Here is a 14,269-nt window from a genome sequence, read left to right on the forward strand (position 1 = left end):
TGAAGACCTGATCCGTAATCAGAGTATTAATTTCAGTGTATTTCATAAGCTAGTCCATTCCTATGTATTCAATTTTTTAAGCTAGTATATTGCTTTTATAGCAGTCTTATGAGAACACAGTTTGCATAGCTGTACTTGTGAAGTCCCCAAAGATGTATGAATGTGCTTCAAAAGCAGTTGCAGTAATATTTAATACACAGAACTCTGCTTTCTCATATTTTCTTTCTTTGTGTAGTAAACTTGTGTTCATATTGCTATGATTTTTATAATTATTAAAAGAGTATTTACTATTCAATGAGCAAAGTAACGAATTAAAAAAATTACTGTTACTGCATTCCTGATACAGATACTAGCAAGGCAAGTTTGTGATTGTCAGAACTACAGAAGGAATGTTGTAGCACTAGAGATGTGAAATGATGAGAGAATAGACAATGGATTTAGCTTTATGAATAGGTAGGAAAGTCAGTATCTTGACAAAATTGCACACAGAGAATCCAGAATATCCAGGATTTATCCAACCTGAGGCGTGATAGGGTTGAAGATGGAGAAATACAGATCAAGAATTGTGACTGGGTTGTGTAACCGGGTAACTACATAGAGGGGTAATTCTGTTGTTATTAACCTGATTGTTTTTCTTTTCTCTCACCCTTTTCTCTCTCTTTAGTGTTCCGGTCACTGTGTAGGCCGCCCTGTAGGTTTACAGCATCGTCACTTTATATGTCAACTTCGTAATGGATCTTTGGTGCCAAACTCTTCTTGTGATGAAAGAAAGAGGTACACAGTTTGAAGCACTACTAGTTAGATTCTTTAGATGATCAAATTAAAGATACAGGATTGTCAGTGCAGTATAAATGTGCAAATTCCTATGTATCAAACACAAGGGAAGGAGGTGGTAACAGTCAACCCTTTGTACACACTGAATTCAGGAACCCAAGGAGGGTGATGGGTTTGATCAGTGTCTTCCACTGTGCTAATGGCAAAGGTAGAAATTGAGAGAATCTTGATTCCCCAAAAGAAAGTAGAAATTGGAGTCATCTGTCATAACTTTTTTTTTTTATTACTGCTGAACTAGGTCTCTTCTGATATTACTTTTTATTCTGGCCTACTGCTGCCCAGATTTTCTAAAATAAGAGTTTTCCTGGGCCTTATGTTGTGGACCATGTATATTGGTTTACTAGTTGATGATTACTGACATAAGATGTGCTTCTCCACAGAGACAGATCTCGTTCTGCCTCTTAGTAGGTACTGTTGAGGTATGTAAAAACTGAATGATTGAGAAGGTGTGACTTACTTCAAGGTCCACATTCTTTGCAAGATCTCTTAATTTCTTTTACTGTCTTTAATCAGCTCCTTTCAATATGAAAAGTGCAGGCTTTACACCTCCATGGAATCAACCAGCAGATTCACTTGGGGCTATGCTATGGCACGAGTGGATGGCAGTCTCTGTGAAACACCATAATCTCAAAAAGAGTGATTTAAAGACAAAACTAACCCAAGGGCTTGGGGCCACAAAACTTTGTTCCAGACCAAATGTCTAGGCAGGGCAATGAAGAGCATGGGATAAATGGGTAACAAGTACATACCTGGGAATCGTTACCGTGTTTCTAGAGGACTGAACCCAGCTCTTCCTATTTCTTGCTACAGAAGTGCTCCTGAACGGTGAGCATTTTAAAGCGTTTTTGCTGCGCACACAATTAAATTTTGGCTCTGCTGAAGTACGTGGTGAAGCTGCCGTTTACTACTAAGAGCAAGGATTTCACTTTGGCAGCTTCACATGCTCGAGGCGGTTCAGTGTCAGCATGGAAATATTACTTGTGTTCAGGAGGGAGGTTATGCACAAAGGACTTGCAGCATCCAGTGTGCAACATTTCAGGGTCAGTTAAGTTTTCCTAAAGGGAAAACATCTTTTCTATTCCAGGATTAAGGAATTGGCTTAAAGGCCTTGTCTTTTGTTTCCTCATGAGTGAGGCATGATGAATGATCACAAAATGAAATACAGGAAATTCAACTTACATCTAAGAATTTTTTTACTCTGAGGGTTCTCAAACACTGGAACAGGTTGGCCAGAGAGGTTGTGGAGCCTCCATCCTTGGAGATACTCAAAACACAAACGGAGATGGTCTTGAGTGACCTGGTCTAGTTTATTGTGCTGTGAGCAGGGGGTGTGGACTAATCAGTCTCCAGAAGGCCTTTCCAACATGGGTTCTGTCATTCTGTGAATAAGTGTTTAGCACAAAAGTAAAAATGTAACTGCCATTTATTTTCCTCCACAGGTCTCCTGTCAGAAGAAACTGTTCTTCAGAGGCATGTGATGTCTATTGGAGGACAGGCCCGTGGAGGCCTTGCAGTGTGGACTGTGGGAGTGGATTTCAGTCCAGACGAGTGTACTGTGTACACAGAAAGAGTAACAAACCTGTGGCTGATCAGTATTGTGGATGGAGGAAGAGACCAGTGACCTGGCAACACTGCAGTGTCACATCCTGTGGCAGTATGTAAATGTTTATTTATATGAGCATAGTAATAGTTTGTAGCAGTTATATTAGAAATGACTCACAGTTGTACACTAATGATTCTGCAAACATTTGATTGTACATCAAAGGTAAAACTATCCTCTCCAAGGAGCACTTCATAATCCCGGGGTTATTTTTCTCTGAGTAGGCCAGTTTGATATTAAAGCCTCAAAAGCACTTTTAGAAACAGGATATTTAGGAAGTTGTTTTATGCACATTTCCCTACATGACCGTGCCAGTTGTGACTCATGTCTCCAAGCTGTTCATTCCTGAAAGATGGGGTAGTTTTCTGAAACAGACAATAGGTAAATGAATGCAGTGAAGTCACACCTCTTACTTGTGACCTAGTTTAGCTTTGAATCCACTGCTGCCAGAAATGCGTAGTTAAATAATGACAAACCAACCAGGAATCCATCAGTTGTTTACAATTACGATGATAAGTTCTACTATTTATCTTTTGTCCATTATAAAGCCTTTTAATGTTTAAATATATTTTTCAGAAGGCGAGTGCAAGGATACAACTCACTACTGTACATTTGTAAAGCAACTAAAGTTATGCTTGATAGACACCTACAAACAAAGATGTTGTCAATCATGTCAAGAAATGTAACTCTTCTATGGAAAGTTCATGATGCTGCAGTGAAGAGATGAGAAGAGAGGTTCATTAAACTAGCCTGCTCAAAGTATATACTTGTAAATAAGACATTAGTCATAACAGTTAAATGGAAACGTGGGGCTAATGAAAAAACAGTACTGCAGATTGATATGCTGGACAGGGTATTTCTTCTGGGAACTTTTATTATCCACTCTTTGCAATGGAACTTTTAATGTTTTAAACATTTTTGTGTCTGGATTAGAAAGATAATATCATGGCACATCATCTGTAAAATTTTACAGGCCATCGCATTATAATTTTATGAGGGGGGAAAAGCGTTATCTAAAAGCACCAGGTAGTGCTTACTGTCCTTAACTGAGGAGAAAAAGTCATAAAACCCTTTGAAAAATTTTGGAATGCAGCAATTACTGACCCCTAGGTTTTGTTTTTATTGTTTTATCAAATTGAACACAATTTTTAAATTTATAGAAGCTGTGGCTTGTGGCTGTAAATTTTTTGACCAGCAACTTCATTTTCATAAACAGCTTGAGCTTAAGGGCTGATCTCACAGGATACGTTTTACTGATACTAGCTGTCAGATGGATACACAGAAGTACATTCAATTTTTCATGCTTGTATTTATGTGTATGCAGTAGAAGAAATTGTAGATGCTAGTACAATTTTCAAAACAGCTGTAGATCTGTTTTGAATAAATGAGGTGTCATTTTCCATTGTTTCTATTCTTCTTCTCCAGTCACTGAAGTACAATTGAAGTTCTGGCATGATTAGACTTTTCTACTGATTTTAAATTACACACAAGGCTTCTTTGTCAGAGCTGTGAATGAAACATTTGTGAGCACTGTTCTCTTGCACATCAAGTCAAATGGGGAGCCAATAACTGGCCAAATGTGGCTGTCAGATTTGCTGTCTTGAATAAATTCTTTTTCTCCCCCTTTTAATGGGGAAAAATGTCCAAGGAATAATTATTAATTATGAAGATAGACAAGTGCAAGAAATCTGTTTTGAGCAGTTTTCCATCACGATGACTTTTCATCATGACCATTAACCATTTGAGTCTTTTGCAAGCTGATAAATTCTGAGGATGATATTCCCAGGTAAACTGTTTCCCATGTTGCAGATTGTCTCACTAGGGCTGTAAACAGAGAGACCCTCCACAGGAGGCACCACGTACATGGTTTTGTAGTTTTGTAGTTTCCAAACTACTGCACCTATTGGAGGCCTGAATGCTTGTACTGACCTGGATTTTGTGTTACATTACTGAGCTACGTTACATGCTAATTAGTGGGTATGCTGTAAGAACAGTTTTAGAAACAGCATTCCTGCACAATGGGTTTGCATCACTGAAAATTAGATTAGCACTACTGTATAGAAAATGTTTAATGTGGACTATTATGTCCAAGGCTGACTGCAAGGAGAGGATATTCCTGATCATTACCTTTTTAATCAGCAATGGGTCTTGATTGTTTAAGCAGTTTTTTTTTAAATTAAAAGAAAACATTTGTAAGATACTTTTGTAGATATTTATTGTCTGATTTAAAAGTGCAATATTTTGTTTTGTACAGTGTTTAATAAAGATTTTTGGACATATATTTTTTCTTATTACCAAAATTTCTTATTCATGTTTTTCCTTTATATATAAAGTTTTCAAATGTTAACACATAGCTTTTTTTGTTGCTTTAATTTTGTCTTTGATTAAGTATGCATGCTATACAGAAGCAGTGCTGTAAATGTTTGTTATTGCAATTGGCATGACATTCCTCTGTAGATTATTTTATTGCTTCTCCAGTAACTGAAGATTTTAGCTTTCTTCAACGTAGTTTTGGTATTTCTGAAATAAAGTCTAGTTTGATTATTCAACACTGATTACCCAGAGATTGTTTATTACTGTGATTTTCATGGTAGCTATGATTTCATTCCAAGTGTTATTTTATCAACTATGTCCGTAATTCTGAGATTTTTTTCAAAGCTTAGTTCTTATTTTTGACAGCTTATCAGACAGATTCTCAGCTTCATTACAGTCTGCTTTGCAGTGCTATTAAGAGGCAACATAGATGTAACCTGGCAGAAAAAGTGGAGAAGAGAATTTGCCAAAATCCAAATAAATCAGATCTGACTCACTGTAATCTAGAATCAGGATTCTGTATAAAGGTGGAATTAAGTTTAATTTCTTAGCCAGGCCTTCATGTACTGCACTAAGAAGGGTTCCTTTAGATCCAAAAGAACAGCTCTATGTTTTATATTTAGTGGGTAGTGAAAGTATCTACAGGAAAAAAAGTTTCAGAATACCCAATATGTGTAATACTCTTTAGAAACAAGAGCTTCATAAAGCCTTAAAAAATGTATTAAACTGAAAATAAATGTCTAGTAATGAAATGGTGGTATTTCAGAGTTATCCTAGAGGGTAACCTTGGCAGAGGTGCGTGGGTCTTTAATTTTCCTCCTGTGTCAGCAATGTATTCTTTCTGTGCAGTCTTTAAAAAAAAAAAAAAAATGTACAGCAGTTCTGTGGATCATGCTGTATGGCATGGTGCATGAAAAACACTTTTAGAGTAGCCATTGAATCCATGAGTAACGTTTCTGCTTCTACAACCTGGTTTAACATGACATCATAAAATGCTTTTTTAACAGCTGTTATTTTGAGAAATACTAGTTTTCCAGCCTGCTATTCATTTTGTCTGCATGTCAATAATATGTTGCTTATGAAAAAGTTGACCTCAAATATTGAATACTGTCTGAAGGTTTATAATATTATTTGATGCTTTTCCTGGAAGCACAATCAGTAGGGTGTGGCTCTTTCAACTGTAACGTAATAAAAGCTTCTCTCTTTCACTATTAACTTAGAGGAAAACATTAAGGGCAAACTGAAGGGGAATACACCCCCTCCACCCTAAAAAAGTCTTCGAACACATCTGCACAGGAACTGTTAAATATATCTGAATATGCCCTCCACTTCCTCTCACAAATTTTTGTACTGTGCTGGTAGGTGGCAGCAAATGACTTTCCATAACTTAAGTGGGGGGGAAGTGACTTAAGAACTAAAAAAACAGCTGTGAAAATTCCAAAAAAGCATCTGGGCTCACTCACAGACCCAGAGGAGGAGCTGTTTTCAGCAGAACATGCAGGCACACGTAACGTCAAGGATTCAGATAGCCTTTCTCAATGGGTTTTCTTCCTCCCTAGAAAAGAGAGCTGGAGGATATTAGGAGCTTCTGTAAACTTCTCATCAGGGACCAAGCATGTGTATAGGATATGGACTTGGGTAGGTGTAACTTATGTGAAGTTTTGACTTTGTTTCCTTAGTTGTTGCCAGACAATGACTCAAGTTTCATAAAGAAAAGGGTGTTTGTACTTTGTTTTCTTCTGTGGTACAGAAGGTTGCCTGTGAATTGGTGTTTTGTTTTTGTTTTGTTTTTCTGTCCTGCTTTTAGGATATCTCAACATTATCCTTGTTCACTCCCAGTCCAAAATATGTCTTTACCAGCAGGGGACGTGAATAATCTTTAGAGAGAAAAGTTTAATTGAATTGTTTCATTAACAGAGTAAGTCATGTTACAAAAACACAGTATAAAGGCAAAAGTTACCTGAAAGTAACTGATGCTCTAATAATGTCTGGAGCTCCCTCATGCAGTGCTTTTACGCACAGCCTATATATTCAGTTCAGCTTTCTTCCTTGCCTACAATCCAGTTGCTGCTTTCAACACATTTCCATCATTGATCTTAATCCTTTTATTGGTGGTTTATGAGGTATGAACACGTATTTCTTCAGAACCCAAGTAACTGCTCTATACCAATGAATACTAGATATGCAATACTGAAAAAAAATCATACTGGAGTACTGTGATAGAAGATAATACTGTTGATCATGGAACTATTTATTGGGACTTGCTTAAATCATGAACATAATAGGACTGAAATCTGTTCACCTTGATTTCCCCAAATCAGGTAAAGATACATGAAGAAAGTACTAAGTCTTTCACACAGAAGCATAATCATTGCATGTACAATTTTATAAAAATTTGGGGTTTGTGTGTTTGTAACAAGCAATTCTTTGGAGAGCAGGCAGACTGAAGCCAGGCTGTCTAGAGATTTCTGCATCTTGGCTGATAATTTTTTTTTAACAGAGTTTACACTGTTTTCTGTTATCTCCATATACACATTTAGTTCTCTGCCATTTTGCCCTTCAGACTGCCTCTGCAGTGAGCTTTGGCCGTGATAACAGGCTGTTTAGCTTTAAAAATCAGATAGCAAAAACTGTGGTGGATGGATGTTAACTTTTTGAGCCCTGATTCTCTCTGTTTCCTCACCATCTACCTTGCAACTCGAAAAACGATCATTGTTGAAATCTCTTTGTGAAATTTGGTTGAATTTGCACACTGGGTTTAAACATTACTTGGGTGGGGAGAACACACACTTAGCTTTGCATCAGCTTTTTTTCCTTTGGAAGTAAGGCTGAAAAAGCACTATTAAAGAAATTAGGAAGCAGTTTAATGACCTGCCCTTTATGTCTGAGTGATTTCAAGCATGTGTACAGAAAAAGAACAAGGTTACTTCTTGTTAATTGCTATCAGAAATTGTAGTGTGACCTTTATACTCTCATCAGAATGGAATGAAGGAAGAGTAATGATGAGTAAAGATAAAACCAGGTTTTTAGAGATGCCTAGGTATCATGGAATACTATCTCATGGTTTGGGCAGCAAAACACAAAGGAAAAAACCTTATCAGATTACTCAAAGTATTGAAGAGACTGGACTGATGGGCTAATTATTTAATTATTATAGCATGATTTGCTTACTATGAACAGAAAGTTGTGATCATAAGATACTTGCTGTGTCACAAATACAATTATTTGATTTGCAGATGCAGAAAATTAAAAGATTAAATGTACAATACATATGCTTGAGATAGACCATAATGAAATCTGTGAAGTCAAGAAAACGAGAATGCACGATCAAAAAAAGAATAGATGCCATGTGAAATGCATTATTCTTAGGAAAACTGGCAAATCTTTCTTAGTCTTGTAATAAACTTCTGGCTTCGCTTTGATTTTCTTCAAGCTGTTAGTTACAATGCTTTCAAAAGCAGACTTTGCATTATTTAATTTGCTTTCAGTGTTATTCAAAGAAACAACAAGAAGGATTCAAATTATTTTACCGGGGTGCTTGAAATAATGCATTTAAGTATTATGACACAACAGCTACTTCCTTTGGAATAGGATTACTATTGGACTTGGAAAATTCTGGAGTAAGCTGGCGGAAGAATTTGTGACCATGAGAATCTGTGTTTACATAGACATAACCTGGAGGAGATGGATAATTTGCTGGGCAGATATCTTGTTTCTTTGGAGTATATTCTGTGCGATAGATCGTTTCATCTTGAAAGGGAGCTGAATTAGGAACTACAGCACATACAGGTTTGAAACTTTGAACTGGAATGATCTGATGGGGTATGTAATGAGACTTGAACGTAGTTAAATCATAAAACTTGCCCGTGGGGTTTGGAATTTCCTGTTGCTTCTTAGTAGTCTCTTGCCGACAGATGCTCCAAGCTTTAAAGTCTTCTTTTGTAGTAGTAGTCCCTTGAAAAGGGGCATTGGTGGTTCTTCTATTAGAAATAGGTCTTATGGGGACAGCAGGAGAAATCTCGTGCTTAATGTAATCAAGATGGCTCATGGAGTTAAAATCCATGTTGCCTGGAGGTGGAACGTACTCTTTTGTTTTGCGGACCTCGGGCAAGGACACCAACCATGGCTGGAAACGATCCTGGAATTCAGTGACTCCATTAAATTGAGCACTGGACCCAACTTTTGCATTTTCAGGCTTGCAGCTTTTTGCAAGTTGCCCAGGTAGCCCTTTAAAATCATTCCGGTGGGTTGTGAGATCTTCAAAGGGTTGGTTGCTTGGCTTGTACTCTTCTTTTGATCTTACGAATTTTGGTTCCAGTTGATGAGCAATGTAAGAAGTGCGATGACTAGTAGCACTATCAAAAGGCACATCTGAAAGCTTGGCTACACGTGGAGGCTTAAAACTTTGTCTGGGAATCAGTTCCCTAGGAACAAAGTCATCTTGAAATGTAGTAGGATTTCCAAATTTCTCTGTAGGGGGGTGGTACATGTGCTCCACCTTACTAGCTTCCCTTCTTTGAACTTCCCATGACCTATAGTCATCTTTAAAGCAAAAACAAAATTTCACCATAAAAGTGCTATTACTCAAGACCATTCCTTTAAAATGAAGCCAAATTCTTCTGGTATTAAATCTCACAAACCAAAGAAAATTGATGTAAGTGAGAATGATAATGTTATCTGCCTGTTTGCGGTATCACAAAACTGTCTTCTATTATTGGTGTGATAAAAACAGACAAAAGAATTGTATGTAATACCCTGTTTGGACTATTTCCTCAAGGAAGATGTTGTATGTACATATTTAGCATGTGTTCTGTACAGAAAATAGCCATATCCAGGTTTTATGTACAATATCTTACGTTTTACCTAGAAGTTTATGCAAATATAGATGGCTGAAAGGAACCTTACAGGTCAATGGGTCATGTTCACTACTGATTGGAAGAATTCTCTCTCTTAATTTCCATATCAACATTACATCAGCTTAAAGCTTGTTAGGATTTTTTTTTTCTTTGCTTCTGGATTTTTTTACTAACAGACTGTTTTTCTACAGTTAAAAAACTTACTGTCCAGTCTAAACTTCTTCAGAGGCAATTGAAATCAATTTGTTGTCTTGCAATCACTGTACTTCCTTCAGCTTCAGTGTTTTTTCACTCCTTGATGCTCTCTCTTGGACTGCTATCATGCATTTTAAATGAAGCCATTGCAAGGTGTCTTACTTGAATGCTGAGAGTAGGCTAAATTATTTCCTAACTTACACTCACACGTCAGCTAAATAGAAATATTTAAATTTCTTCATAATTTATTTACAATTAATAAATATAAATAGAATGTATTAATATAAGTGCATTTCTAAGCTTAAAGAAGCTATTCAAATATAACTGGCTTTTTTTGAAGAGCCTTTTTTCCCTAGTTTTATCTTTCCAACTTTCTCTCACTGCACTCTCTCCTCTGCTCATTTTGCACCAAGCATTCTAACCTCCTGTTTTAACAGCCATATCTGATTCTCGTTATTTCAACTATTTTTTCAATACCACTGGCTCTCATAATGAGGAACATCTTGATTTTCATCACTCTAGTAGATCATATCTCATAATTTATTTCTACAACTGGGACTACAATGCAATAGATGTAACAAATTTAGTAACACATTTTATGTATAAAATTTTCTACTGGTATATCAAGGTCACTTGCCAAAATGACTTAAAAGTGCCTTTGTGCTGACCATCATAATAGAATAATTTGTGTCAAAACAGATCATACTGTACAGTACATAAACCAGAAATATAAAGTCAACTTTGACCTACTCTGTGGTAAAACATGTTACATGAGCTAAAACTATCTGAAACATATATTGGCACTTCAATTACAACCAACTTTTGCCTGAGACAGACTAACCAGGTGTATGTTAGAATTTCTCCTCCTAGCCAAGAAAACCTTAGAAAAGGCTTTTTGTTTAGAACCAATAAATGTTACCTCTAAACAACTGGAGTGCTGAACATCTTAAGGCATTATCACCTGCTTTCTAGTATGTCTTTACTTTCTGGCCCAAACTAAGAAATCCAGCTTCTAATATAGATAATTCAGAATACTACCTTCATCCTGGTTATTTCTCTTTCTAAAGGTGGCATGTATTATTACCTTGATAGGTTGGTATGGTATCCAATTTTCCTCCTGTAGTGTGTTTTCTCTCTAGGGGTCTTACTAATGTCACTGGTTGTATTTTATGAGCATTATAATCTCTCTGGTATGTGGTTCCCAGTTCTATCTTTCCCGTCTTTGGTTTATGTTCTTCTTGTACCCAAAAAGGTCGTTTCACAATATCATATGGTAAATAATCAGATCTGAAGTGGGGAAAAAGGAAACACTGGTTAAAAAACTTTTTTCTGATGGAGTCACTTTTGTCATTTTTCCATTATACAGAAAAACAATGACTTACGTTTACTCAGAAAAATCAATCTGATGTCATATGTTAGAGGGATAGCAAGAAGGAAAGAAAACCATATAGTACATAAATCTAAGGTCTCTGATGCATGATACAGCCTTTATTCAAAGGTAGATGGTGAAGCAACTTTCTCAACACTCTGACTCTCATTACCAGTTTAAAAATATTCTTTAAAATATCTGAAAGGAGACTAGAAAAAGTTGCTGTAATTTTACAAAGAAATGATCCAGAAGGCAGAAACAGAGCAAAGATCAAACTACTACAAGTGGCAGCATTTATAATTGCATGAGGAGGATGGAGTATAATCAGAAACAGCATTTCATTGTTTTTATATGGTCACGTTACATTAAGAGGGTGTATAGAACATATGTAGGTGCTTAAACAGTATATGCAGTACACAACCAATCTTGCAGAATGGCATTTGGCCTTTCTAGGTATGTCCCATTTGTTGGTTTGTTGGGGTTTTTTTTATACACTGAGAAATTTCGCCTGTTCCTCTTGTAGCTTAAAAGAAAAACAATAATGGAAAAAGTGAAGGTTTATACTCCTGTCGCATTATTAATAATGAATGAGTGATGTCTTCTAATTCTTGGAAAGATGTTCTTTAATTTTGTAAGTTTAACATCAGAGTCTGTGCACTGACAGGACAGACCTGCTGAACCCCTTTATAGTTGGCTTTCTTCAAACTCCTCATAATTTAGACCTGTCTGAACAAAAAAATCTCTGTTCCTTTTTCTTAAGGTTTCATGTTCCCAGTATCTCAGATTCCACACATGTATTACAGACAGTTCCCCAGCTTGCCAGCTTTTTCAGGCTTGATGAGGCCTAGATTTCCAGAACAGGCTGAAAACAAGGACAAAAATTTTAGTTTCCCTTTACAGGTTAAAGGATGTTGTAAAGAATGCAAATCTTGTTGTATGCATGCTTCGCTATTTTTTATTACTTTTTTTGTGGTAAATGTATTTCTACGCTCAAAATTCATACTTCTAAATATGCTGAAAGTGTGAATGATGCAATGATTGCATATTGAAAAGTATTGCAGTACAATTTTCAGACTCCTCTCCCCCTTAAAAGAGAAAGTATGAGAAACTTTATAGAGTAATTGTAAAACACATTGCTTCAAAATGTTTACTTAAATGTTGTTATTCCTTCCATTTTCCCACGATGCGCTTGGTACTCTTGTTTCGGCTTAAGGCTCCAGGGAGGAGAGATGTTGCTATACTTGGGATATTTTTCCACATACTCTGTTGTGAGGCACGGCTGTTGTCCATTATCATAAATCCTTGTGGGTTTATGAGGGCAGCGATGGCGCCTGGGTAAAACACATCAGATGAGATCATTTTGAATAGTTTCAGTTAAGGGGGAAAACCCATACCCTATCTACCGGGACTGAATAACAAATGGCAAAGATTGAACAATGTCAGTAGCTTGTGTTTAAAATCTTTTCTGACTGATAAAAACATGAAATACTGTGCTGATGGCATAGGTGCCAGAGCCCAGTATACTAATACAGTAATAAATGATATCAGCATGCGAGTTACTCCTTAGTACAGAATACAAAGGATGGATAGAGTTGATCTCAGTCCTCTACATGATGCTACCACCCAGCTGCACTTTCCTCTCTTGAATCTTTACTGATATTACTCGTCTTATTAGTAAAAATAACTAACTATGCTTCATTTCTTCTCTCGTATCGTCTCTTTTTTATTATTTTCCCTCATCACTTGTCTTTTTATTTCCATGCATCTACTCACCTATTCTCACTACAACTCTTGATTAACCCTTTTTGATTAAAATTTTAGTGGTGTGAAATCTCATCTGCACTTCTAGTGCTCTGCAGGCCATTTCTGAATTTTCAACTCTTTTTCAAGGACTAAATTCTCTAGCCAAAAACTATGGTTGTTTAGAAGTAATGACATCTCTTTTTCTTATAAGGTTTTATTTCCATTACACCTGCTTGACTTGATGCCTATTTTAATGACACCATTGTGTTAAAAGGTGTTGAGGTATATCATGACTTAATTTATTACTTATACCTTGTCGTTTTGTGTGAACTAAACATGAAATTATAATGTACATGTTATTTTCTATATTGCTTTGAAAATCTTGTGATATTCATTCCAATTTGCATAACGCACACAGCTCTAGTAGTTTGTTTCAAGCATAGCTTCAAAATTTTATTTTGGCCTATGTGATTATTTAATCTCTTCTTTAAGGAGATATATAATGAAAGATGTTCCTTCCACCTGTGTGTGACAGCTTGCAATACTGGTTCAGATATAAGCAAAGGGAAATAAGAAATAGGTATTTTTAATAAATGAGTCTTGAAAAGCAAAAATAACTAAAGAACAATATAGGTAAAAGTGTACAGCTCTTACTGGGTACAAATAAATTCAAGTTTCAGGAGGCTAAAAACCGAGGGAATTGTCCAAAGGTCTGCAGAGAAATTTAGCTAGCACAGAATACCAAAAAGGAAAAAAATAAATTAAAGCAAGGTAAAACAGAATACAGAAACAGACATGAAGAACTCCTGCTGGGAAAAGTAAAATTAAAAAAAAACACTAAAAGAAGTTATCTGGAACTGGAGATCCCTAAAGCTGGTATTAGTTTGGGCTGCCTGACTTTGCCAGCTCAGTAGTTCAATAAATGTGAAATGAAGTAGCCCTGTCTCAGAAGCAGCCAGATCCTTTCAAAGTCTAGGTGCTCACTCCTTTTCAGTCAACGGGTAGTCAAGTAGCCACTGAGAGACCTATTCAGAACATAGCAGGGAAGGGAAAAAAGAACGAGGGAAACAGAAAAGCTAGTAAAATAAGGAGGTGAGTGTGTGCTATTTCTCAGCACGGTGCTTACCTGCTACTACATTCTTAATAAAATTCAGTTACCATCTTAGTAATAATTTTTTCAGTAAGTATAAACAGCGTATGCTGTGTCATGTAGTATCTAAAAGTAACAGCTAAGCAGAAGCTAAAACCATTGAATTTTGAAATCTAGTTGAAATATAGAGTATCAAATTATATAATGTTATTCACATATTTTGGGCATACAGTTCAAAGGAGTTTGAAACAAACAATGTTAATCTACAA

At 36.3% G+C, this 14,269-nt stretch overlaps 2 protein-coding genes across 8 annotated transcripts in view; one reads left to right on the forward strand and one right to left on the reverse strand.

Moving 5' to 3' along the window:
• Positions 1-4,989, forward strand: part of ADAMTSL3 (ADAMTS like 3) — a 189,421-nt gene extending 184,432 nt beyond the window's left edge. For 5 of the 7 annotated variants that reach the window (XM_074917213.1, XM_074917218.1, XM_074917214.1 and 2 more), the window contains 3 exons: positions 665-774; positions 2,274-2,488; positions 3,011-4,989. In XM_074917213.1, the coding sequence (XP_074773314.1) occupies positions 665-774; positions 2,274-2,488; positions 3,011-3,120 (435 nt within the window). In that variant the 3' untranslated portion in view covers positions 3,121-4,989. Of the gene's footprint in view, positions 1-664; positions 775-2,273; positions 2,489-2,982 lie in introns of all 7 variants that reach the window. The other 2 variants (XM_074917215.1, XM_074917216.1) reach the window with 2 other exon arrangements.
• Positions 4,990-8,129: 3,140 nt separating this feature from the next.
• The window catches only part of SAXO2 (stabilizer of axonemal microtubules 2), a 10,187-nt gene continuing 4,047 nt past the window's right edge, over positions 8,130-14,269 (reverse strand). The window contains exons 2-4 of the mRNA XM_074917636.1: positions 12,319-12,498; positions 10,883-11,085; positions 8,130-9,289 (exon numbers count right to left, since the gene is read on the reverse strand). Of these exons, the coding sequence (XP_074773737.1) occupies positions 8,307-9,289; positions 10,883-11,085; positions 12,319-12,498 (1,366 nt within the window). The 3' untranslated portion in view covers positions 8,130-8,306. The remainder of the gene's footprint in view (positions 9,290-10,882; positions 11,086-12,318; positions 12,499-14,269) is intronic.

This window comes from Athene noctua, chromosome 13, assembly GCF_965140245.1.
Source record: "Athene noctua chromosome 13, bAthNoc1.hap1.1, whole genome shotgun sequence".
Lineage (NCBI taxonomy): Eukaryota > Metazoa > Chordata > Aves > Strigiformes > Strigidae > Athene > Athene noctua.